This window comes from Lissotriton vulgaris, chromosome 2_1 (assembly GCF_964263255.1).
Source record: "Lissotriton vulgaris chromosome 2_1, aLisVul1.2, whole genome shotgun sequence".
Taxonomy (NCBI): Eukaryota; Metazoa; Chordata; class Amphibia; order Caudata; family Salamandridae; genus Lissotriton; species Lissotriton vulgaris.
In genome coordinates, this window is record NC_141687.1 from 218,643,984 (window position 1) to 218,671,054 (window position 27,071).

The window sequence follows — 27,071 nt, forward strand, 5'->3', positions numbered from 1 at the left end:
CCAAACAAAAATAATGCCACAAACACTTTACAAGAATACCAGTCCCAGGGGCACACCAGCGGCAGACTCCAGGCAGCAGGAGGGAGTCACGGACGCACAGGGGGAGCCACGGACGCACAGGGGGAGCCGTGTGGGGTGACCAGCCCTTCCGTTCGTTCTCACCTCTATTAGTGAAGCAGTCCCCGTGAAGCAATCGGCCACCATAACCTACGCAGTCAACAGACAGCCATGACATGTGGAATCAACACAGCTGAGCAGGGTAGGGCAAACCTGTAGCATGGCAGTCCAGGCATGTGTGTCATCCAGAACGAGATGATGGCGCCCCACCCACACACTTTCCTATTTATTCCTGTGATACAGGGAGTTCCCCAGATCTTCATAGCTGCCCAGTGGAGACACGTGTAATATTCAACACCTTCAGCTAGTCCCGCCTTCAAATCCAACAGGAGTAGTGTTTATTCTAGGATTTTTAGGTCCACGTTTATGATGAGAAAAGCAAACTACAAGACCCATAATACAAAGTGCAGAGGGCTAAAGACATAGGACTGGCTACAGGTCTCACTCTTGACGCAGGCGGGGGCACTGGCAGCTGTGGTGCTTGCGGGGTGCCTCTAACACTCTACATGTGACTCCTTCAGATTTATCCCTTTCAAAAGAGATTGGTGAAGTAAAGAAAGCTTGGATTAAACCACTGTTAGCCGTAAAGCAGCTCAGTGGGTTGATCGACTGCTGCAGAGTTCAGTGTATAATTTATAAATCGGGGATTCATCCTGCCAAGGTTGCTAAAATCAGTGTCCCTTAATTAAGGTAAGAAACATATATTTTATTTAAACTAAAAGAGAAGATGTATTTGTAGTGTGGGCAGTTAAGTGGTCAGGAGTTTAATTTCTGCATCAACCGGAAGATCACAAACACTAAATGAGGTCCATGGTGTTATCCAAAAACCTGTCAGGTGACTCATGAAAAATGTGCTCCTTCGGTGCGACCTGCATTTTTAGACTGGAACGCTGTACAGCGTGTGACGTCACACTTTTGAATGGGAAGCGTAAACTCTGCGTGGAGTCTGTCTAGCCTTACTCTGATGACTGTGTGCAGAACTATCAACTTTACCGAGTGTGTGTTTATCTCATCCAGTCCAGGTATTTGCTTTCCATTACTGTTTACCCAATAAAAAATTCAGGGCTCCAAGTCCCAAAGAAAAGGCATGCACTGGAAGAACTACTCTGGCATAGATGGATATGGGAAAACTTGAGTTTTGTGTGTGGCATATACATCCATGGGATCTCCATGTACATCAGAAGGGAAGGCTATGTGTGTGGGTGGAGCCCCAGAGAGAAAACAAGCATTGGCATAGCCAATAGGTCTCGCCTTTGCGACCTTATAAGTGTTTAGTTATCCAGCACAATATCCTTGGTGCAACAACATCACCTGTTGTATGGCTACACACTTATAAGGTCCCAAAGGCGAGACCTATTGGCTATGCCAATGCTTGTTTTCTATTTTCAATGCAGGCTGTTTTCCTTAAAGGGAAATGGTTGCATTAAAAACAAAAAAAAAGGTTCAATTGTTTTAATTTTATTTTTTTACGAGTAAGCATTAATCCCAGGGACCATTGTCTACTCGTAAAAATGTTTTTTACAACACTGAAGAAGGGGGTCCCCAAAAGAACCCCTCCTGTTGGCGAGTGGGTCACCACTTCCTTTGAGGTGTCAGTAACCTATCTATGATTTGTCGCAAACCATTGATACATACTATAAGAAATTGCAAATTGGAAGGGGCACCCTAAATACTCCCCTTTCAATTTGTTATTTGGTATGTAGTTGTAACCTATTTTGTGATTATTTAACAAGTTACAAATTCACAATTTAGGTTTTTGTACATACCTAAAAGCTATTCTGCAGTGGCAAAGGCTCAGATTTAGCAAATCGGAGCCTTTGCAACCCCTAAAAAGCTTTGAACACGATGCTCTACTTTTATTTGGTTAAAGCGAACATCCTGGGTGTAAAATCACTGGTCTGGCAACTTTATACAGACTGAGTCACTTGTGTACTTGTGTTCAGTCACGGCTGTTGCCATTGTGTTTAAACCACAAGGTTAGAAAGTTATTGGCAGCTAAGGTTTTATTTATACTGTATTTGCATCTATATATTTACTTTATATTCACAAATATGGGGCTGATTGTTATCGTTCAGGTTATATGAAAGGGAAGAAGTAGCACCCATTGGTTGTTAGTGATTTCTTATATGATGGTACCTTGTTCTTCAATTTGAAGAGATTATTTTGAAAGCTAATCTGGCATTGTTGTGTTCTGCTTGTTTGTCAATTTAGTTCATTTTTATCCTGTCGCTATGCTTCAAGGGTTAAGCTGCATCATCTGTGACATTCGTCCTTTGCTTATTTAATGCATCCATCTTTACTCAGCAGTGTATCTGTAGTAATTCCTTTGCACCGCTATTAAAGTCTTGTGCATATGAATTAGGACACTACTCCCTGTTCCATGTTAAGGCTTCCCGCTCTGTGGCATAGTGATAAGGGTCTTGTTTTTTATGCTCTCATTTGGTCTCACGAGTATTCATTTTCTTTTCAGAATCCACAAATGATCCGGAAAGTGTGGTAAAGAAATATATGGACAACCTGGATAGCCCTCTGGATGAGGTAAGCATGATGACCAATGCTTTAGTTTCTGCTTAAGTTTGGCAACCCAGTATCTTCACACCTTATTTAAAACCCCTTTCCGACACTTAAGTCTTCATTATGTGTTTCTCAACGAAAGGTACCCAGCCAACATTTGCATCCTTTTTTCTGCGTATGTTGGCGTTTCAAAATGTACTGGCAGTTTGTGGGCTCCCCTGGCGGGAACCAATAAAATAGAAAAATATATATATATATATATATATATATATATGTATATATATATATATATATGTATGTATATATGTTTTAATGTGTTATACAACCAACCATGTGGATTTTCTTCTAAGAAAGGCATCAACCAAAGCTTTGTTGTGCTAATATCCGCTCATTCCCAACTTTCAGGAACATGGAGAGTTACTAGAAGAAATACAGTTTTTAAATGGTAGTAATTTTTCCTATTTTTGTAATTGGTTTACTTGCCATTTGTGATGGAAACAGGTGTGAAGCATATTGGTGAATTCTGAAGGCTTATACATTTCTGAAAATTAAACAACATTCAGAATTTAGCAAGGGGTCAATTGTGTAGAACACATTGATTTCCAAAAGAAATTATTCATTGAAATGATAAACAAATCGCATGTTTTCATTTGGAATTTTTTTCCCTGCTGGATGATTTACAAAAGTAACAAAGTGTTACGTCAGTCAGACACTTCCATCACTGGAATTTATATAGTATGTTGGTTGTCCAAAAACACCAGATACTTGAAGCCAGCAGCCGAGCTACAGGTTATAGTTATTTTTTGTTGTGTACTTACTATGCATCAGTTTATAAGGTGAATCTAGGGAACGAAAATGCATATGAATAGATAAGCATTTTGAAAAAGCGCTCAAGAATCAGGATTTAAGAATAGATGTGACTTCTACGACTCTTTGCGGTGACCCATGTCATGTGATTCAGAACAGTTTACAAAATGTGTTCTTTCTTCTGCACTGGCTGACATTTGGCAGTCAAACATTTTAGTGAAATTCAAAAAATAATTATGAATGTTCCACTGTTATGTTTCTGCACGTAGCTCAAATAAAACGATCGATACGCGACGTGTGTACATGGCTAATCTCGCACAACGGAAAAAGCACATGCATTGTAGAGACATCAAGTTTTTTTTCATTGACATTGCAGTCTTTCTGGGCATGTAGTTAGCTGTGGTATTTGGGCCCCGAGTCTGCTGGCACGCAGGGAAACGTATCAATGCAGACATTTCTGAAAACTAGGCACCCGGGGGCAGTTCATGGTGGTCTGGCTTACACACAGAATGTCCTAAGAACATCAGACTTAGGCTTAATTTAAAAATATCCTCACATTTCTGAAAGAGATAGTTCCTGACGTTTTGGGGATACAGAAAAGTGATACCACCTAGTGTTCCCACATTTCTCCTGATGAAAAGGTGCTTACTTATTTCCGTCAGAAGAAGCATAGGAATGAAAGGTGGTAAGACTCCTGACATTTTCTGGAAATGCTCCCTTTGTGTGACATAAATGTGGGGAAAAAATTGTGGTTTTTATGGTCCATACTTTGTTGTTCAAGGACATTCTGGGTAAGGACACGTGAGAATCTACGCAAGCCACAGTCCCTAGGATTCCTGTTTGTCACAAGATTTCAGAAAGGCCTGGGGTTGGTAATTTTCTCTAGAAGGCATCCCACACCATGCTGAAATGTTGCAGAAGAGAGGAAAATGGTTTCTTCAGTACACCAAGCAAAATGATCGTTTAATGCTACCAGTTTAAATAATCTAATTATTTTGGATGCATTAGTAAATTCAACACTGGCAGCATGATCCTCTTCCTAGTACTGCATTTTCTTGAAATATCTTCATTTCAAACCACAAGGAATTTAAATTCCCGGTTTTTTTGTTTAATATGTTTGTATGAAAAAGTCATATCACATGTTGTCAAATACATGTGGACTAAGCATTGTTTTTTATTTTTACCAAAATATGGCATATACTCAGATTCTATGTTTGAAAAGACTGCTAAATATTGATGATACAAGTACTTGGTTGTAACAACCACTTCCTGACATTTCCAGCACTTCTCCATTTTCCTCTTCTAACTACTCCTCTGATATTAGAGGATAGTGTTATGTCATATCAAGCCTTTACCCAAATGTCCAGACAGTACTCCATCAATGTATTCTTCTGTGTTTGCAAGCTACATGCTCATATATGTCATGACCCTCTTAATGTGGCGCAAGGATAACTAAGCTAATCCTCCCTACTCCCATTAGAGGTTGTCACATTCCCGGTATCAGTATGCAGGAGAGTGGAGGCCACTAATTTAAAAAGGGGTGTAAGGTATGAGAGAGATATTCTGGTTCCCATCAAGTAGTTTGCTACAAAAGGTATTTGTAATGTCAAAAGTGTGATGCCGCTTACCTGGTGTGAGAGGAGGCAACGTCGTAGCTAGCCCCCAGGCACACCTGGAAGTCCCTTTTTAGGTGCACATCTTCCAGTCCGGAAGATGACCTCCTACAGAAACTGGATACCACCTTGAGTGTGTGTGGCGAGGTTAAGGTGCCATTAGGTTCGAGGCATGTGGGCTGCTGAATTCATATCTGTGCATAGATCGCCGCCTAGTGTTGCAGGTCTCGAAAAATCTGAAAAATGGTTCTAGTCCTGCAGGTCTAGTACCTTCAAAAATCTCCTCGACCTAACAGTAACCTACTTGACCTCAGTCTCTAAAAGCAGACCAATTGTGACAAGATAACAAGATTTAAAGGCATTTTTATTGCTCACAAAGCAAATGAGCAATAAAGATGCCTTTAAATCTTATCTTGTCACATTTGCTCCGTTTTCAAAGACGGAGGACAAAAGTTAGTATGCTTTCCTACTCGCCAGAAAAGGCGAGTAGGACCTAAAAATAGTTTGACCTCATAAATTTTACTTCGCAAATGCGAGCAGTCGAGTGGATTTGTCGAGCCCTGTGTTGGGTCCGGATGATTGCACATTGTTGTCCTGGAAGAGTATTCGAAGTATCACGAGATAGGTGGCTCCTCCCCTGGACTACAGTGCGCATCGGCATCCACTCCATCCTCAGATTGTTTTCTTCCGCCATTGGGTTCGGATGCATATTTGTTAACTCAAGTTCGGAATCGATAAAAAACTTTCCTTTTGGCCAAAAGGCCTTTCGTTATCGTCGGTATTGTCTTGCGATCGGTGCCCAGTTCTTGTTCCAGCTCAGTTCCCAAGCCGGACGTCCAGAGGAGCCGCGTGGCTTTTCGGCACAGAATGCCCGGTCGACGCCGGAACCTTATCGACGAACCATCATGGAACGGAGCCCGTTAAAGAGATGTCCCGTTTGCAACTCCAAATATCCTCACATCGATGTCCACCCGGTGTGCAACAAGTGCCTGTCTCCGGATCACGATGAAGCCAGCTCTATGGCTTGTTCTCATTTCCACTCCAAGAAGACGATTCGACTTCGACGCGCAGCGCGCAAGGAGGCCCAGCAGACAGCACCTGACCCGGTGAACATTTTCGATACTGCGGAGGATGAAGGAGTCGAGCAGGAAGTTCGAGAGAACCTGTCTGATCCTGCATCGGAGATCGACTCCAGTTACAACGCTGATGTGGCCTTTGCGGCTTTGGAAGATAGCTCAAGCGAGGAGCTAGGCCCGACCGTTGGTACGGGGCAGAGACCAAAACACTCAATAAGGCTCAGGACGAGGGATCGCCACATGGCCTTACCCGAGATCGTACACTTGGTTCTACAGCCTCGCCTCAAGGCCAGGACATTTGGACATGGACTATGGACATTTCTAACGAGCCACTGGTTGACCGATCGAAACCGAAAGAGAAAGCATCGGTGTCTACACAACCGAAAGAACTGGAAGCAAAATCGAAACCAAAAGTGCGTATTGCTTTGGTCGGCTCGAAGACCTCTGAACTGTCGGCACCGACGAAGCAAAAAAGTGCTATCGACCCGGTGAGGTCGCTAAGGAGTGTCGAGCCGAAGATTGGGACACCGAAGAAACTGGTCAAGGACGTCGACCCGAAAAAGTCTGCGCCGAAGGCCGTCGACACAGTCAAAGGACTCGGAGCACAGAAGGTTCTTGATCCTACGCGTCGACCAGATAAGGCTAGGAGCGGTACAAACCTAGAGTCCACACCTGGCGGTGGCTCGAAGGAACCCGTCGAGTCGGCACAGCCGCCCGCCTCCTTTTCGAAGCACGTGTCGGAATCGCTGAAACGCATTAAAGAGAAGGCTTCTACTGTCGGACCGAAGGATACTCCACCACCAGGGCCTACCAGTAAACCTCAAAAATCGTCGGTACCCATCCAGTTCACACTACCGCCGAAAGTGGTACCTAAGGCCTTTGCCCCTAAGACGGCCGTCTAAGCGACCAAGAAGGTGTCCACGGGGCCGAAGCCTACAATTGCGGAAGTAGTCGCGAAGCATCAACAGCCTCCGCTTGAAGAGCAGTCGAGGCAATTCATCGACGCAGACACGGGTAGACTTTCTATTTACAAACGAAAGATCGCCCCTGAACAGCCTATGGAGTCATATAAAATTCCATTGAAAAAGAAGGATTCTACTACATCACCTCTTCTTGTTGAACCTATATCACCACATGGCCAAGACACTGCTCCTATCTCGCCCACATACTCAGATGTGGAGACAGGGGAAGGTGACAATGAGGAGTACAGTTATCCTATAGACACTGATCCTGAAGATCACCATGAACCCTGGGCAGACGCTGCTGACCCAGGAGATCCGCACACTGTCCCATACAGTCATGTGTATGCTGTGAAAACCTCGCCTACTGAAGACTCAGCGGCGTTTAATGCACTTATTGAAAGGGCAGCCAAAAATCATGATGTCCAGCTCCATGCTGACCCTATTGAAGTGGATTCTTTGTTTGACACCTTCTCCACCTCAGAGAGAACTGTCAAGACTCTACCAATGCTGAAGGGTGTCTTAAAACATGCTGGAGACATTTTTAAAGAGACCACGAGGGCAAGGGTGATAAACCCCAGAATTGAGAGAAAATACAAACCGGCACCTGGGGACCCTACCTATATCAAGGGGCAGTTGCCGTTGGACTCTCTGGTTGTTTCCAATGCCCTGAAGAGGACGAACTTGCAAACAACGGGTGATGCTCCTCCCCCTGACAAAGAATCTAAAGTGCTAGAAGCATCAGGGAAAAGGGTGGCAGCTCAAGTGGCCAATATCTGGCGCATTTCCAAACACTCAGGCAATCTTAGCCAGATATCACAGGGCTCATTACGATACACTTGAAACCCTGTTACAACACTTGCCAGATGAATATAAGGAGGCAGCAGAGATGCTCATACAGGAAGGGAAGCTTATATCAAATGCATCTATCAAGTGTGCGCTGGACGCAGCAGACACCGCGGCCAGGGCGATTAACACAAGTGTAATGTTACGGCGACATGCCTGGCTGAGAATCTCCGGTTTCAAGCCCGAGATACAAACCACCATACTAAATCAGCCTGTTAACCCTGATCACTTATTTGGACCAGAGTTGGACACCACCTTGGAAAAAATCAAAAAGGACACAGACTGCAAAGTCTATGGGGGCTCTACAGTCCCAGCAGTTCAGGGGTGGTTCTTTTCGTCCCTCAAACAATAGAGGAGTTTCCAGAGGCCAGCTGTCCCAGCAGACACAATACAGTAAAGGAGGTGCGCAAACCACCTACACCAAACAAAGTAGAGGTGGCTATCGTGGAAACCACACCAAGGGCAGAGGTCGTGGAAACAGCTCCCGATCCTCCGCCACTAACAATATAGGCCTCATCCTCCTTGACCTCTCAGCAGTGTTCGACACAGTCTCTCACCTCACCCTAATACACAGACTCCACGACACAGGGATCCGGGATAAGGCCCTCGACTGGATCCACTCCTTCCTCTCCAGCAGGACACAGGGGGTTCAGACTCCCACCCCTCTCCCCCCTTTCCTCTCGGACCCTACACCTACCACCTGTGGAGATCCCCAGGGGTCCTCCCTCAGCCCCACGCTCTACAATGTCTTCATGGATCCGCTCGCCCCTATCATCAGAACCTACAGACTCAACATTGTGTTGTACGCAGACGACAACCAACTCATCCTCCCGTTATCCAACGGATGCAACACCGCCAGACAACTTTCAAGAAGGCATGGAAGCCGTCGCCAAATGGATGATAGGCAGCTGCCTACAACTCCACACCAACAAAAAGCAGAAGCACTCATCTACTTTCCCCCCCCCCCGCCCTCGGAGGCCCACCCATCCCCAAGGACCACGCACGCAACCTTGGAATCATCCTGGACTCCAAGCTCAAAATGGACCGCCAGATCAACTCTGTTGCTTCCTCCTGCTTCCACACCCTCTGCCTTTTAAGTAAGACCTTCAAATGGGTCCCCCTCGAGCCCAGAAAGACAGTCACTCACACCCTCATCACCAGCAGACTAGACTATGGCAACACACACTATGCCGGAATAAACAAAAACCTCACCTGAAATCTACAAAACATCCAGAACGCCGCCGAAAGACTGGTCCTCAACCTGCCAAGACACTGCCACCTCTCCCTGCACCTGCGCACACTCCACTGGCTCCCCATCGAGGCAAAGATTCTCACCCACGCACACAAGGCACTCCACGACACCGGACCAGCATACCTGAACAGCTGACTCAAATTCCACGCACCCCTAAGGTCCCTACGATCAGCCCAGCTCTCCCACGACATGGTCTCCTGCACCCGAAAGACCAGATCGTGAGGCCGCTCCTTCTCCTTCCTCGCTGCCAGAGCCTGGAACACCTTTCCACTCCACCTCAGACAGACAATATCGCTCTCCATCTTCGTGAGAAACCTCAAAACCTGCCTCTTCGACAGACCCCCTATCAAAACCTGGCTCTTAACAGGCGAGGGTCCCTGGTAATAATAATACTAGGAGAAGGAGGCAGGGAGCAAGTACAAACAAGAACACAAGACCTCTCCTAGAACACAATTAATCTAAAGGTGGTACATCCATAGATCCATATATATTACAACATTGTCCAACACACACCAGGAATTATTTGAAAAACATATTTCTTATTTTATTTCTTTTTATTTGTACACAAAAGAAGAATCCCAAAATATTTCAAAATACACCATCAATATAAATATACAACACAACCCCAAACATCCTGAAGCACCCAAACATCCTCAGTCACTCAAGCAATCCTACACAATTCCATAAAATATTTACAGTACAAATGAAGAAGACCATACAAAAAAGGGAGAAAAACAATACGATGATGATCACTCAACAAACACAAGCAAACAAAGCAAAGAGCGCCGACGCGCGTTTTGGAAAAGACAACTATCCACAGTTCCTTCGTCAGGGCGCAAACCACTTTGAAGTAGAGTTTCTTGCGGAATCAATTTCTTCAATTAATAGTCATGTAGATAATTCAGGTGAATAGTTCAGGATGTAACCAGACTGGGGGGCTCAGTCCAGAATTATGTTTTTCTAACGACAAGGCTTCCATGTCCTGTTAAATGGTGAAATTATACCCTCTTACACCTGAATCTCCATTTCCTTACCCTCTGGTGGATAGTGAAGGATGAAACCTCCTCATGAAGAGAACGGCGGCTCGCTTTCATCTTCCCCTCATCACAAGCAAAGAAGCAGAATGTTTTTCTCTTTGATTTTACAATTAACAACGGACACAAGTTCGTTCAGTTCCTCTGATTACCTTTTATTTGACAGGAGGTCTTTGGCTCTTCCTGAGCCCAAGATCTGTGCTGGCGGTTCTTTCACGCCTCGAACACAATATTTAAAACGCCAGACAATTCACCTGCTTGTCTTGTCTCTCACCTACTACCTGACAATGGCTGGAACCACAGTTTCAGCAGGCAACCCTTTAGCCATTTTGGGCAGGTATCGCTGCCTGGGGTAGTCAGTATGTTGACGTAGGTAGCCCTTATTCTGGAATACTCCTCGGCTGACACTTCAAGGATCCTGCGGAAGAATGGGAGGAGTGCATCAAACAATAAACCGTGCAGTGCACATTGCGTCTCCGAGTTTTTAGACGGCTCGCAGCAGCGGCAGTATTGCATAGACAAGGTTGGCTGAACGCTCAGTTTTTTCGCCCAGAGGTTCGAACTAAAATAATGGACGTACCTTTTATGGGTAATCACTCTTTAACCAACATGTTGAGCAGACACTGCAGACACTACCCGCGCCTTCGATTCTCTCCAGTACAGAAAGCTGCCCTTTCGGGGTGCCCGAGGTTGCAGCTCCACATCCTCTTTTTTCCAAGGAGCTCCACCCAGTATCACTCCTACAATCTGAACCAACTGCATTATTCGGCTCCAACTCGTATATAGGAGGTATTTCTTCCAGGAAACAACGACTTGCCTAAGAACCCACCCTTAATATATCCCAAAAAGGCTGACGGTGGAATTTCTCTCTCTCTTTTATTCCATTTGGTGAACGATGCCATTTGTCTGTTGGGGGTTCTAATAGTTGTGTAGAAAGGGCACGCCATAGAATTTGGCAAATTCCCTCTTGCTACCTCCTCATTTACACAAGTTGTTTGCACAAGTGTCTATATTGTTACACTCAGGGACCGTTGGAGTGGTTCCGAATCTCCAACGACAGAGTTAGGGTTTACTCTCAGTTCCTCATCAACAAGCAAGTCAGGAAGAAGCCGCCTGATTTTTTTGATCTTTGCGCAAACTTTTCAAATGGTGTACCTCCAGAAGGTCCTGAAGTACTACTGCCAGAACGACTTTATAATTACACTCGTCTTCCAGAATGTCTATTTTCATGTGCCATCCTTCCACAGCACCGGAAGTGGCTATACTTTACAATACGTACAGACCTTTTCAATTCAAGGTCCTACCTTTGGACTTCGGTCCGCTCCACGTGTCTTTACGTGGATCCTGGCACCAGTGGCAGCCTGTCTACGTCTGCAAGGCATACAAATGTATCATTAGTTAGACAACTGTATCATAAGGGCTCGCTCCTATCAACAGGCAGTCCAGCACACCCAGACATGTCAGTCACTGTTTCAAAACCTAATTTTCAAAAAATCATGACAAGTCCCAACTAGTCCTAGCTCGGATATGAACATTTCTCGGAGCATCAATCAATATAAGCCTAGCAAAGGTGTTTGTCTCACACGAACGACAGGCCTGCATCTCCCACATGGTGGTTCTTCTACGTACAATAAAGGTACGTTTCAGTAGATCCTCAAAGTCATTCCTGGCCACGGCCTCCACCTGCATTCAGTTGGTTCCCAACTGCAGATTACACATGAGAAAATGCTAGAGGAGCTAGCCAAGCAGTCGCGACAGCTATTTGGCTAATTCGACGACATCTAATTTTACTTTAGAATGAGGACACCGCTGGGCTGGTTGGCACACACTCCCAGTGTCGCAGCAGGCCGCTCCCTCCTCGGACGCTCCACCGCTCACCCTTACCAATGATGCCTCTACAGAAGGTTAGGGAGCGCACCTTCAGGGTTTTTTCCATCAAAGGCCGATGGATCCCTATCCAACGCACGTCGCACACTAACCGCTTGGAGCTGTTATCCAGTTTCCTGGCTCTGTAAGCCTTCCGCTTCCTAGTGCGAGAGGAATACGTGTTAGCGTGTACAGACATTACTATCCCTATACACTATCTCAACAAGCAAGGAGGTACGTGATCACTGTCGCCCAAACAAGCACAACACATTTGCGAATAGGCCATTCACCATCGCATTGATATTTCTGCAATACATGTTTCAAGGGTCTCGAACGTCATGACGGACTCCCTCAACGGATCCACCTAGGACAACCACGGGTGGGATCTCCACCAACGGACCCTGGACCACATCTTATGCCTGGGGGGACAACCAGCCCTGGATCTGTTTGCAACGCCTCTCAACCGCAAATGCCTATACTATGCAATCTGCCTTCCCCACAAAAGATCGTGCGGAACTGCATTCGATGAACTCGTCAACAGTATTTGCATTCGCTTTTCCGCCGATTCTGTTTGTGCCTTGTCTTCAGCGGAAAATGAGGTTCTAACCATGTCACATCCCACTCTTTGTGTTCAGACGGCCTCGCCGACCGGGGTGCATGGGTCTCCTCCTACTACCTTGCTGCGAACCTATCACGCTTCGCCCTCTGCCGCACCTTCTGACAGTACAGTACGGACGGATTCACCATCCGCCTTCCTCAGGCCTCCAGCTTGTGGTTTTAACCTGTGCAATCTGAATTTGCTCTCTTGTGCATTGCCGCAGACTGAAGGGAGGTTTCTAGCGAACGCAAGAGCCCCTCCACTACTTAGAAATATAAACTAAAATGTAAACGCTTTGGTATCTGGTGCAAGTCTGTCTGCATCAATTCTGTGCACGCTACACCAGAGCAAACCCTAACTGTTCTCCTTATGGCAAAGTCAGCCCTTTTCTCATTTCGTCTTGAAAAGTACTGGCTGCACTTCTCGTTTTCGCCATGATGGATTCAGGTCTCTATTCCTCCCGGATTATTTGCAAGTTCTTTTAGGGCCTCTACAGGATGTGTCCGCCCATCGGGCGTTCCCCGCCTCTCGGCGCCTCAACGTCGTATTAGCCCAGCTTCTCTAAGCTTCTTTTGAACCAATCCATTTTCAGATTTGACATTTCTAACAGGGAAAGTTTCCCTCCTACTCGCTCTCACGTCTTCTCGACATGTGAGTCCTATTCAAGCTTTTACCATCAAATATATTTAACTTCAACTTCCAAGTGACTCTCTGGTGCTGCGCACCAATCCATTATTTATACCACAGGTTCTATCTGACTTTCACCTTTATGAACAAGTCATCCTATGAAACGTTCTTTCCAAACCCTCAGTCTTCAGCTGAGCACACTCTACATTCTTTAGATTTCGAACAATGTATTAAATTCTACATACAACGGAAAGCTGCTTTCGCCAGCTAGACCACCTTTCTTGTGTATGCGTTTAGTGCATCCAGTGACCAAACAAACCATTGCCCCATGGTTTGACATCAGCTATCTCTTTTTGTCATACAAAGATTGGCAAGCCCTTAACTACTCCGGTGAGGGCCCACTCGACTAGGGCAGTTTTCATACTCCACTGCCCTATTCGCTTGAGTGCCTCCATCAGATCTGCTGAGTGGCAACGTGGTCCAGCAGACATATGTTTCACAAGGCACTACTGTCTGGAGGTAATTGACCGCGCAGTCGAGTACGGTGAGCCTCTGTTGCTTCCCTCCTCCTACCATAAAAGGTTTTAGCATTTTCGCATCAGTGCACCATTAATAGTGTTTGTTTAAATATGCGATATGTTCATGCATTACGGTTGGAACCTTTTATGGATATATTGGCTATTGCTTGCTATTCTATTCAAGTATGTGAATCTATGAAAGACACCCCAATACTGGAGAAGAACAAAAGTTACTTACCTGTAAACTGTGGTTCTCCGGTAGTGGTGTCTTTCATAGATTCACATGCGACCCACCCTTCCTCCCCTCAGAGGCTCTCTTCTCCTCATCCACTCTTTTGTCTGTCTTGTGCTACGAACATCTGAGGGCCTGAGCTTCTGAGAAGGTTCTAGAGGGTGCAGCAGCCTGATTGGCCGGAATTTGGACTATCATAACGACATGGATATGCCAGTAAAGTGATTCTCCCTCAATGCTTCCTTATGTGTTAATAATGTTCTATGGTACTTTCAATCATTCTATTATTATTGTTAAATTCTATTTGATTATAATTATTATTAATATTACTATAACATATATTTTTTATTTATGTGATTTTTTTTTTTTTTTTACTACTATTTTATGTACCGTGGGACTCCCACTCCGACGACGGGGAATTTTCAAGCATGTGAATCTATGAAAGACACCAATACTGTAGAACCACAGTTTACAGGTAAGTAACTTTTGTTCATATGGCCGTTTCAAGAGATTGACCATTGTCACCCTGAAAGAACCCTGAGCACGTGGGGCTCTGCCTCACTCTGAATTTACCCCGGGGCTTGTCCAGGGCCTGGTGACAGGGCATGGTGACCATTTTAATATGCCAAGGGAGTCTCCTCCCCAAACTCATTCTTGGCCTGGGGACCCCCATCACTGGGCTCAGTGTAGTAATGAGCAAGTGAAGAACAGTTCTCCCATTAAGAAATGGGGAGGAACAAAACTGCTCCAGCATGGTGGGAGGAACATAAGATGTGCCTGCTCCTGCACGCCGCTAGCGAGGTATTCGCACTAGCAAGGAGCCAACAGGGCAGCTGTGAGCGAACTCCACACACTCCCCCAGAATTCCAACTAGCACCTGGGTGCCCAGTGGGTTGGGCACCAAGAATTAAAAAGAAGACAAAAGGGAAACACGCGGCACAAAGCTGTGGAGCAGGTAAGTCCACTGCTAAAATATTCACTGCTCCGACTGGAGTGTCCCATAATGCCATGCAAGGGCTTATTTATCTACTGTTTCTCTCCTGGCGGTGCCCCAAGGAGGTGTTATGGGGGTATAGGAGTTGCGTTCAACAATTAGAAAGGGTTTTTCTTAGCTCGTGCATACCTCTCGTTTTATATAGGCCCTGAAGAAAACCTTGTAATATCACTAACAGATTGAAACATGTAGACCACCACGATCACCATTTGTATATAGATACTGTAGGTCAATTCAACCTATCCAGGTATCCCATACTGCTTTTAATCTTGTCTTAATGCTCCAAATTAAATTTTAGGGAGTACAATAAAGACAATTTTAAACTCAGTTTTTCACTCACCTACACTATCGTTGCAAATGAAAAACCGCCCCACTGTAAATCAGGTGATGAAGCACACCCGGGTGGCATTCGGCTACTCTGATGGGACCCCGATGATGAAGCATGTCACCAACTAGCTTGGTGAGTGAAGTGTCTTCTTAGAAAAGAAATACTTTTTCCTTTTTTCACCCTCTTCGTATCTCGTTGAATTCTTCTTTCTTTGGGGTATACTCCTTCAATTGTTTATGGTATAGGAGTTGCAGCAGCAACCTTGGGATTGATTCAGGAATTTAAGTTTATGCCTCCCAGGTTTAATGATTCATGGCCTGGGGACAATTTTTACCTTTATTTCAAATACTACTACAGTATGAGCTTTTGGAGTGCAGGGACCCCTAGTGGTTTATCCCGCTGTATTTTGTGGCTTGGGGAGTGTAAACAAAGACTCTGGTACATAATAGATATATTGCTGACAATGGTTTTCGGTGAACCTTGGAATGTATATATTGATGTTTGCCGTTAACATGTCATTTATTGTCTTTAGTATTGGATTGACTCCTTGACATAGCCAATAGGCTTGCCTTCTATATTGATGGGATGATCTCTGACAACAGCCAATAAGCCTGATTAATTTAAAATAATACCTGGTGTACTTTAATGTTATATCTGGTATCGGTGGAGGTGTTGTGATTCTGGTTGTCATGACCCACTAGGGGGTTAAATAAGATTTGAAAACATCACAGAAGGTATTTTCATTTCCCTAGTTTATAAATGTTTAAATTAATGCGTAGCGTTTGTGTAATCTACTTTTCCTTTTTTAAAGGAAAAGCACTGACAGGACAATCATTTATTGAGTGTTTTTATTGCGTGCTGGTGGTTGGAGATTACTAGCCTACACCACCTCCCTTAAGAAGGTCTTGGATGCCCACAATTGTCTCCTTCTTGCAAACCATTACTTGTGCAGAATTCACATTGATCCTGTAGCCATGAACACCAAGCAATAAGTTCTCAGTTTGTCTATGGTAGTATAAGAGACGTGTCTGTCTGACATGTAAGCTCGAAGATGGCGACTGCTCTCAGAAGGTGTTTGTGGGACCTGTGACACATCAGTCTGTTTTCACTTTTTATTTCAAGCAAATGTTGTCTTCTGATTCACGCTTGACCTGTGATCAAGGCTACGGCCGAAACACGTTGGCGAGCTACACATTAAAACCCTTGATATGGCAAACAGGAGTGTCTGAGTACCTTTTGACAGTGAGGTCTTTTTGATATATACACTCCAAATGGGTTGACCATTGGTGAGGAACTCCATAATTATTTATACCTAGAACGGTCATACTATCTGGTTCAGATTTATATGTGGCCTATAGTTATAGATATGAGATAAAGTAAGTAAAGAAGAACAGATAGAATAGGTGTCTCGATTTCCATTTTGAGCTGTTTCTAGAAGCAAAAAGACCAGCCGGATTATCAGCACTTTATTTTCCGCTAAGAAAGGGGTCTTTTTTAAAATAAGTGTTTCATAAGAGATGGGTAAAGTCCTGCTGAGAATAATAAGCCTAACAGAGTAGGTTGCTCTGTGAATTAAGAGAATATTTGCTGTTGCCCCTCCTATCCCCTCGTAGTCATTACATTTTATTATAAACACATCTGCCCTTGTACGCGCGCTTAGTCACTCTGTTAATCTTTGGCACCGATTGTACTAAGCACGAAAGTTCAGTGGTATGACCTAAAAAGAGATTTTACGTTGAGTAAATGCAATTATCAATACGCTTAATAGCATTTCTGAATCGTTAAATGTATTTTTTTTGGGGCCTCTAGAATGACAAGAATGTTTTGATATCCATAACATACATGCACTATGCACTTTACTAAAACCCCAAGTGGAGATATGTACTGTATATATGAAGGATATATTTGCACAATGCACTTTATTACAAATCTATGAGAAGATATGTATTGTATTAATCGGGGTTCTCTTCCAGGGGATCTCATCAATAGTCATAAGCATTGGAATATTCCCGCCCATGCGCGGAACCCCGGAAACACTACAATATATGTGCCCCACACACATATATATATATATATATATAATAATATATATATATATGCAACTGCAGCCTCATACACATCAGAGCGGAATCATGCTGTAAGGACTTCCCATCATAACATGAAAAACATGCAATAAAATAGGGAAAAACATGCAATAAAACATGTTTTGAAACTGTTTTAATGCTCAGCAGGCAGTAGAAAATCTCATAAAGCACTGAAAGCATAGACAGCTCTCCGGCTGCATTGTAAACCACAGTCTAAAAAGACTGAAAAGCTATCTCATAGCATCATAGAGATAAACTGACACCGTGCATTTAAGGCACTCCTGACCCCCAGCTTTCCATCATGCCTCATGGGTGACAGTTAGGTCCCTTGTTCTTTCCGGCTCCTTCAGGAAGGATCCTGGCAACACAGCTCCACTTCTTTCTGATTTTTGTCAGAAATTCTCTTCACTTTTAACAACTTTTTTACCTTACTTCGACGTTTTCCATCTATTGAAGTAAGGGACTGTCTTTTTTTGACAGTTTTGGGCATTTTTTACATCTTAAAATGCCATCTCTTTTTGACTCCTGCCCTTCTTGTGGTAAAAAGAAGGCCAAGACTGACTCTCATGAGGTCTGTATACTTGGTGTACCTGAGGATCATGACCCTAAAACCTGTCCTCACTGCCAAACCCTGTCCAGGAGAACTCTGAAGGACAGGGAAAGAATTCGCCTGTATGGCCTGGAGACAAATCATCTAGAGGAAGGTCTCCGGTGAGGAAGGGCTCCAAGAGGTCTAGAACGCCATCTAGAAGCAAGACCTCACGTCCTTCAACAGCAGCGGTTCGGGCTCGGCGCTGAGAGAAGATCTACCGGTGGGTCATTTATCCAAGAAAAGACCTTCGACAGCGGGCTTGCCGTCGAGAAGAATGAGTCACTTGGGTACGTCGTCGAAGATTCGTGATCCTCCGCCGTCGTCAACCCGGCGTTGAGGAACAGAAGCCCTCCGCCATCGTCAACCCGGCGACGATCGGTGTCGAGGAGCATCACCCCTCCGCCGTAGTAAACCCGGCGACGATCGGCACGCGGACTAGAGGCCCTCTGCCGTCGTTGACACGACGTTCGGCGTCGAGAGCAGGTTCACTTCTGTTGTCGCAGATCCATCAGCGATCAACGTCGAGAGCCAAGAGTCCTCCACCGTCATGAACTCTGCGACGATCGGCATCGAGGATGAGATCTCCGTTGTCGTCTCGACAGCGTTCGGCAACGAGGACGCTTACCCTTCCGCCGTTGTCTCGAAGACCTTCGACGTGGAGATTAGAGACTGCTCCGCCGCCGTCTTAGTGACGCTCGGCGTCAAGAGAGAAGTCCTCCACCGTTGGCTTTACACCGATGTTCGTCGTCGAGGCATCAGCATTCTTCACCTACTTCTCACCAGCACCGGTCGCCGTTGAGACAACGCTCGACGTCTAGTAGGAGGGAGGTCCTGGCAGCGTCGACTCTGACGTCGTATCACAAAACCCTTTAAATTATCACCTTCTACTGCTTCTGGCACTTCTTTTATTTGTGCTACACCTTGAGTGTTTCTTTTCATATCCTGCTTATTTTCCTGCATTACTATTTATAACATTTTTGTTGTGGTCGTCATGTCATCTAATTTCATTTTCAGTGTGGAGCAAGCATTTTAGATCTCTCTCTGGTTTGCTTCAGAAGTCATAAGTCTATACTTAATTTGAGTTTTTTAAAATTTAGTAGCATATCTTACAACTTTTTATTACCAAGCACTCCGCATCACCACATCACTACTCAACACCACCACAACATCACTCAGCACCACCACAGCACCACTCGGCACCACTTAGCGCCACCCCAGCACCACTCAGCTTCACCCGAGCACCACTCAGCTTCACCCCAGCACCACTCAGCGCCACCCCGGCATCACTCAGCGCCACCCCAGCATCACTCAGCGCCACCCCAGCATCACTCAGCGCCACCCCAGCATCACTCAGCGCCACCCCAGCATCACTCAGCGCCACCACAGCATCACTCAGCGCCACCACATCAACACATCATCACTCAGCGCTACCCCAGCATCACTCAGCGTTACCCCAGCATCACTCAGTACTACCACATTATCACTCAGCATCACCACATTATCACTCAGCACCACCCCAGCATCACTCGGCGCCACCCCAGCATCACTCGGCGCCACCCCAGCATCACTCGGCGCCACCCCAGCATCACTCAGCGCCACCCCAGCATCACTCAGCGCCACCCCAGCATCACTCAGCGCCACCCCGCATCACTCAGCGCCACCCCAGCATCACTCAGCGCCACCCCAGCATCACTCAGCGCCACCCCAGCATCACTCAGCGCCACCCCAGCATCACTCAGCGCCACCCCAGCATCACTCAGCGCCACCCCAGCATCACTCAGCGCCACCCCAGCATCACTCAGCGCCACCACATCAACACATCATCACTCAGCGCTACCCCAGCATCACTCAGCGTTACCCCAGCATCACTCAGCATCACCACATTATCACTCGGCACCACCCCAGCATCACTCGGCGCCACCCCAGCATCACTCGGCGCCACCCCAGCATCACTCGGCGCCACCCCAGCATCACTCAGCGCCACCCCAGCATCACTCAGCGCCACCCCAGCATCACTCAGCGCCACCCCAGCATCACTCAGCGCCACCCCAGCATCACTCAGCGCCACCCCAGCATCACTCAGTGCCACCCCAGCATCACTCAGCGCCACCACATTATCACTCCGCACCACCCCAGCATCACTCAGTGCCACCCCAGCATCACTCAGCACCACTCAGCATCATCACTCAGTGCTACCCCAGCATCACTCAGCACCACCACATTATCACTCAGCACCACCACATTATCACTCAGCACCACCCCAGCTTCACTCGGCGCCACCCCAGCTTCACTCGGCGCCACCCCAGCATCACTCGGCGCCACCCCAGCATCACTCGGCGCCACCCCAGCATCACTCAGCGCCACCCCGGCATCACTCAGCGCCACCCCGGCATCACTCAGCGCCACCCCAGCATCACTCAGCGCCACCCCAGCATCACTCAGCGCCACCCCAGCATCACTCAGCGCCACCCCAGCATCACTCAGCGCCACCCCAGCATCACTCAGCGCCACCCCAGCATCACTCAGCGCCACCCCAGCATCACTCAGCGCCACCCCAGCATCACTCAGCGCCACCCCAGCATCACTCAGCGCCACCCCAGCATCACTCAGCGCCACCCCAGCATCACTCAGCGCCACCCCAGCATCACTCAGCGCCACCCCAGCATCACTCAGCGCCACCCCAGCATCACTCAGCGCCACCCCAGCATCACTCAGCGCCACCCCAGCATCACTCAGCACCACTCAGCATCACTCAGCACCACTCAGCATCATCACTCAGTGCTACCCCAGCATCACTCAGCACCACCACATTATCACTCAGCACCACCACATTATCACTCAGCACCACCACATTATCACTCAGCGCCACCCCAGCATCACTCAGCACCACCACAGCATCACTCAGCACCACCACAGCATCACTCGGCACCACCACAGCATCACTCAGCACCAATCAGCATCACCACATCATCACTCAGTGCTACCCTAGCATCACTCGGCACCACCACATTATCACTCAGCACCTCCACAGCACCACTCAGCACCACCACAGCACCACTCAGCACCAACAACAGCATCACTCAGCGCAACCCAAGCATCACTCAGCGCAACCCAAGCATCACTCAACACCTCCACAGCATCACTCAACACCTCCACAGCATCACTCAGCGCCACCACATCACTCCGCGCCATCACAGCATCAATCTGTGCAACCATTCAACAACTGGTTCAAATATGTTCTCTCAATGTTTCAAGCGTTATTACAAATGTCACAAAAAGATATTATTTCACTTCTGTTCTTGGATTTTCATCACAATAAAATGCTCTGAACATAATCTTCACAAAAGTTATTTACAAAAGTTTAAGCTATTGCCATTATAAATTACAATTACTTTTATTTAAGTATTAATTATTTAAAAAAAATTAAAAGCCATTGTTATTTGTAATATCAATACATCTAAATCACGTAAATACAAAACCTGTTGCATTACAACTGCTATAGGTGTCACATTTGCGAAAGCTATAACTATTGGCATTGTAAATGACAAAGCTATTAATTTAGCTATTTTCAAAACCAACACATAAATAAAATAATTGTAATTTACAAGACCAATAGCTCAAACTTTCATAATGCGAGACCTATTGCATTGCAAGTGCTTGTTCCAAATGCAGGTGGTCAAGGACTTCTTACAAGGGTTGAAGAAGGTTTAACCCCCTGTTCGAAACCCTTCTCCTCCATGGGAGTTGATCCGGGTGTTATCTAAGTTAATGGGCCCACCTTTTGAGCCCATTCACAGGGCCTCTTTACAGCATTTGTCTTGGAAGGCCGCTTTTCTGCTAGCCATTACATCAGCGCGCAGAGTAAGCGAAATCCAAGCGCTGTGTACGAAAGAACCTTACACTGTTTCCCACCATAACAGAGTGGTCTTGAGGGCTCACCCGTCTTTTCTCCCTAAGGGTGTGTCTGATTTTCATATTAATCAGTCCATTTCCCTTCCATTTTTTTTCCCCAACCCCTGCTGAGTGGTCGCTGCATTCCTTGGACCTCAGAAGGGTGCTTAAATTCTACTTAGAGAGTACCAAGGGCATAAGAAAGACGGATCAGTTATTTTTCAATTATGGCGCCATGAGAACAGGCTTCCCTGCCGCTAATAGATCCATTTCCAGATTCATCGTATCCTGCATTAACTTGGCTTATCAACTGGCGAAAAGACCCTTACTGTTGTCGCCTAAGGCGCATTCCATTAGGCGAAAGCGGCCACAATGGCTTTCTTGCAAGATGTTCCAATGTCAGAAATTGGTAAGGCTGCAACCTGGAGATCGGTTCATACCTTTACGAGGCATTACTGCCTAGAATCCGATTCAAGGGCTGATACTCAAGTGGGCCAAGCCTCCTTGAGGAATCTGTTTGGATAGCCAACTATCTGTCCAAGCTTAGTTCTTCTAAGCTTATTGGTTATATTACTGTTTTGCTCCTTTGCCCGCAGGGAGATGAGGTGAGGCTTGCTATTCTATTCTAATGACTATTGATGAGGACCCCTGGAAGAGGAGGATTAGTTACTTACATGTAATCCTAGTTCTCTTCCAGGGGTATCCTTATCAAAGTCATAAGCAACCCTCCCGCCTCCCCGGGCAAAGGACTTTGCTGTTTGGAAATATTATTAATTCTTTGTGCCATGGCTTTTTTTCAGTCTCCGCAAAGAACAACTGACCTAACTGTCACCCCTGAGGCATAATGGGAAGCTGGGGGTCAGGAGGGCCTTAAAGGCACGGTGTCAGTTTATCTCTATGTTGCTATGAGTTAGCTTTTCAGTCTGACTGTGGTTTGCAATGCAGCCTGGGAGCTGTCTATGCTTTCAGTTCTTTGAGATTTTCTACTGCCTGCTGAGCATTAAAACAGTTTCAAAACATGTTTTATTGTTTTTCCCTATTTCTAATGCATGTTTTTCATGTTATGATGGGAAGTCCTTGCAGCATGATTCAGCTCTGATGTGTATGAAGCTGCAGCTGCACAAATATATATAGGAGTGCCCGCGGCGGCCCCTGAGGCTGTGAGAAGGCCACTGCGGAGTTCCAGTCAGGCCGCGTTGGGCCTGAGAGGCTGAGACACTCACTCCATGTGACGGGGTGCGTTGCAAGCCCCGGCCCCACCTCGGCCCAATTGGTCCGCGCTACTGAGCCCCGTCGGGCGTGGCCGCTGATTGGCCAGATGTCGGGAGAAGCCCGGTCAGCCCGAGAATCCACAAGGAAGGGGCCCAGAGGAGCGAGAGTCCCCTCCGTCATGCTGCACCCCTGAGGCTGGCTATTTCATCAGCGCTGGGGCCCGGGAAGCCCGGCTGCGCCACGCAACCTGCCCTCCACAGCGCTAGCCCCGCCGGAGAGCTCTGGAACGAGCACGAGCCTCCCGACCAGCCGGAAATCTCCGCAAGGGCTCAGGAGGAGCCGAAGAGTCAAGGTAACCCCCGGGGAGGAGGGCGGAAGGCCTGAGTTCGCCCCTCCCCTTGGGAACATTGTTGCTGGGCCCCGTTGGCCCCAATTGGCCCCTTTCAAGCACTGGAACCGGGCCAGGGCCCCCAAGAGACACCTTGGGAGCCTCAGCTGATAAGTTAACCCCTCGTTAGGGGATAGACCCTGATTAAGGAACAGATAGTTATTCTTGCCCCATGAATGGTGGTTATCCTGGCCTAAGGAAATGCTCATTTTACCGGGAGGCATGGTTTACTAGTGCCTGATGCCTATATAATGAACTGATGTATTTTACCTAATGAAATGTTAACTGCTGAGCAATGAAATGGTTATGAATTCCGACAGGTAGCTGCTGAAAGGGTTGTCCTTACCTACTGAAGGGTTTACTTCTAAGTAATGAATTGCTTTATTCCAGCCCTATGAAATGTTCTACTTCTGCTGTTGAACTGCTTATCTTTGCAGCTAGGAAATGTTTTACCCCCATTTAATGACATGCTGATTCCTGCAGCAATGAAATGTTGATTGCTAAGTAATTCAATGGTATTCAAACGTCTCTATAAGGAATTCCTTGCGGGTGCTGACTAGGAGCAAGGCTGATGTCAGGCCTACAGTTATTTACTATTTAATATTTATTTATGTATTTATGGCCGAGTAATGAAAAATATGCATTTTTAGGGAAAGGTATTGAGTTATTACTACTGTGATTTTTCATTACCCTGATCTTGATCTTAGATAAAACCTATTTGAGTCGAACATACTGGTGTGGTCTCAGTCTTTGCGTGCATTTATTGTCTCAGTGGATGTGTGTGCTGTGTAGTCACTTAACACCTAAGCTTCGGGTGCCTACCTGCTCGGGCCAAGCTACCCCCGGTGATCTGGTGAACCCAGGTCCTACAGACATAAACTTCGAAAATTTAGCAGAGAAGGACAGTTTTAAGTAGTTTACAATATAGAGTGTAACATGGCTTTACAAAACACAAGTGGCAGACTGTTCCAAAGTGTGGTGGCTGGAAATCTTAAAGTTCTTCCTCCAGAACGAGCAATCTGATATTGGGGAACCTGCAGAAGAGATCTGGCCTGAGTCTAGTATTTATTTTCTTAGTTTTATGTAGCGCACACTTGGCCCAAATGTATCAGAGCGCTTTACATGAGCACCAGTTACATTACACAAGGACACTTCCTTTTTTTATTAGGCATGGGGACATTTAAGTGATTTGCCCAGAATCACAGGATGTTTAGCGTCGTTGCCGAGATTCGAACTCCATTTCCTATATTTGAAATCAACCGCACTAGCCCGTTAGGCCAGTATGCAGCCATTAGTATAGAAGGCCTGATGGATGATTTAAAGAGCCTTGAGCTGTATTTTCATATTGACACAAAGCCAGTGAAGAGTACAGCGCACCACAGAGACATGGTCCAATTTCCTTAAGTCGGCTGCCAGCAGCACCACTGTATTATTGTTCTTATTACCATCAGCTCTTAACATTTTGTCCTGTTGATTGCCCACCCTTCATGATTCTCTTCTTCTCCAGGACTGCATAATCTGCATGGAAAAGTTGGCATCTCCTTCTGGGTACAGCGATGTAGTGGAGAGCAAGACTATCCAGCCTCATGCCGTGGGGAAGCTAAAGCAGTGTACTCATAGTTTCCACATCCTTTGCATGCTGGCCATGTACAACAATGGGAACAAGGTATGATAAAAACTTTTATAGAGACTATTTACTTAACCTTGTGTATGAAAACCGGTCACTACATGTATTGTCATGCTGCAACTAAATATATGAAGACAAAGCAAAGGCATATTGGAATGTCTTTCCATTAATATATACCAAGCCCAGTTTAAGGAATTTACAGTATACGTTTTTAATTTTAGGTCTAAAAAGAGGAGAAAATCGCCAGCAAACACATAAATCTATAATGTAGTAATGTACTTGAAGTTATGAGAAAGTTATGAAGAAAAAGCTGGTTTTGCATCCTACATAGTTACCTTTTTGCTAGATAAAGATCAAATGCAGGCGGGGATAGTGTTCATTGGCTGACATACCTTGTGTGAATGCTAGCCGTTCCAAAGTAGGAAGCAAATCTTTGGGCAAAGTATGCGAGTTGGCCAAATCTAGGCTGTGCTAAGTAATCCTAGTGTTTCCTTTTTCAGATTAACTAACTCTTAGAATACGGAGGTCTACATCCCTATGTGGCCGCCTTAACCATAATGACTAGTTTAGCTTTACTTTTGAAGATCAATGGGAACTACTGCATATTGTGCAATGTAAAGGGTTTACGATCTTTTCTCCATAGGATAAGTTGGATAAAGTTATCTTTCATAGTCCTGAAGTTATTTCCCATTATCATCTTTTCTTGGGTGCCAGACACCTAATGGTAGGAATGTAAAACTGCTTTTTCAGCTGTTAAACAGAATGCTGGATGCTGCTATATTTTAAAAAGGAACCAGTTGGTGTGTGTTTTCGCCTAATTGAACGACACCTTAAAGATAACTTTGGTCTACTCTGACATTAATGTCCTTCCCACTCTGAACCATGTGGGTTAGTTGACACAGCATTTGAAAATCTAAAAAGGGAGGGTGAGAAGACAGAATTAAGCAGTTTAGTCGTACCCTGGCTGTAGATAACGATAACGTAATTGCCAAACCTTGCATCGTGCCAGCAGTAAGCCTCGAGCACAGTGGCTTCAGACTGCATGTGAGGTAGCCAATGTAGCTGGCTAGAATATCTGTCATCCACATACCTGGAGAATACCTCTAATGCCACCTCAACCTAATAAGTGTGCCCACATATCAGATAGATATGTTCTCCATGCAAACTGTGGCAGTGGTTGATACATAATGTTATCTTTCTGGTAGTAGTGGCCTTGTCAAGAAAGGTTGATTTGCGGAATGCTGAGCAGTAGTTTGATCCTCTACAGGATCTCCTTACATCCAAATTGTGCAATACCTCCTCTCTAGAAGTAACTCGGGGATGTAGGCATAATGTTGAGAAGGTGATCGATTTGTTTAGATGAAATTTTGAGAACTCTTGATGGTTTGAAGGGTAAGTTAAAGAACATCCTGAGCTTGCCAATTGTTTTCATTACTCACCACTTAGGTTCTCTCTACTCATAGTTCTCAAAAACAATTTCCATACAGGATGTTTACTACCTGAATTATATGAAACATCCTCATATTATTCCCTTATAAATTGGAAAAGTATTTTAATGTTTGCAGTATATTTGGCTGTATATAAACATGCTTAACATAAGTCCGCCATCTAGTGTTGGGCTTGGATGTGTGCAAGTTGTCTTTCGAATCAAGAAGTGCAGTGACTATTCCTCTTGCTTGCAATGCACATAGTTCCCGACATCATTGTTAGGTTGTTTTTTTTTTTTCCACCATCTAGTTCGGATGTGTGCTCCTCTGAGTTGGTCCGACACCCATCAGTCATTTCTCTGATACAGTCAGTATTGATTTGGACGTAGTTTAATCAGTATCTCCCTAGTTATAATGTCAAATTCGACCAGGGATTCCATTCGACCACAGACCGCTTGGGCCTTCACCT

At 45.7% G+C, this 27,071-nt stretch overlaps 1 protein-coding gene across 2 annotated transcripts in view; it reads left to right on the forward strand.

The window, feature by feature from the left end:
* The window catches only part of DTX2 (deltex E3 ubiquitin ligase 2), a 634,388-nt gene that overhangs the window by 412,844 nt on the left and 194,473 nt on the right, over positions 1-27,071 (forward strand). For both annotated transcript variants that reach the window (XM_086954786.1, XM_086954785.1), the window contains 2 exons: positions 2,588-2,655; positions 25,056-25,214. In XM_086954786.1, the coding sequence (XP_086810912.1) occupies positions 2,588-2,655; positions 25,056-25,214 (227 nt within the window). The remainder of the gene's footprint in view (positions 1-2,587; positions 2,656-25,055; positions 25,215-27,071) is intronic.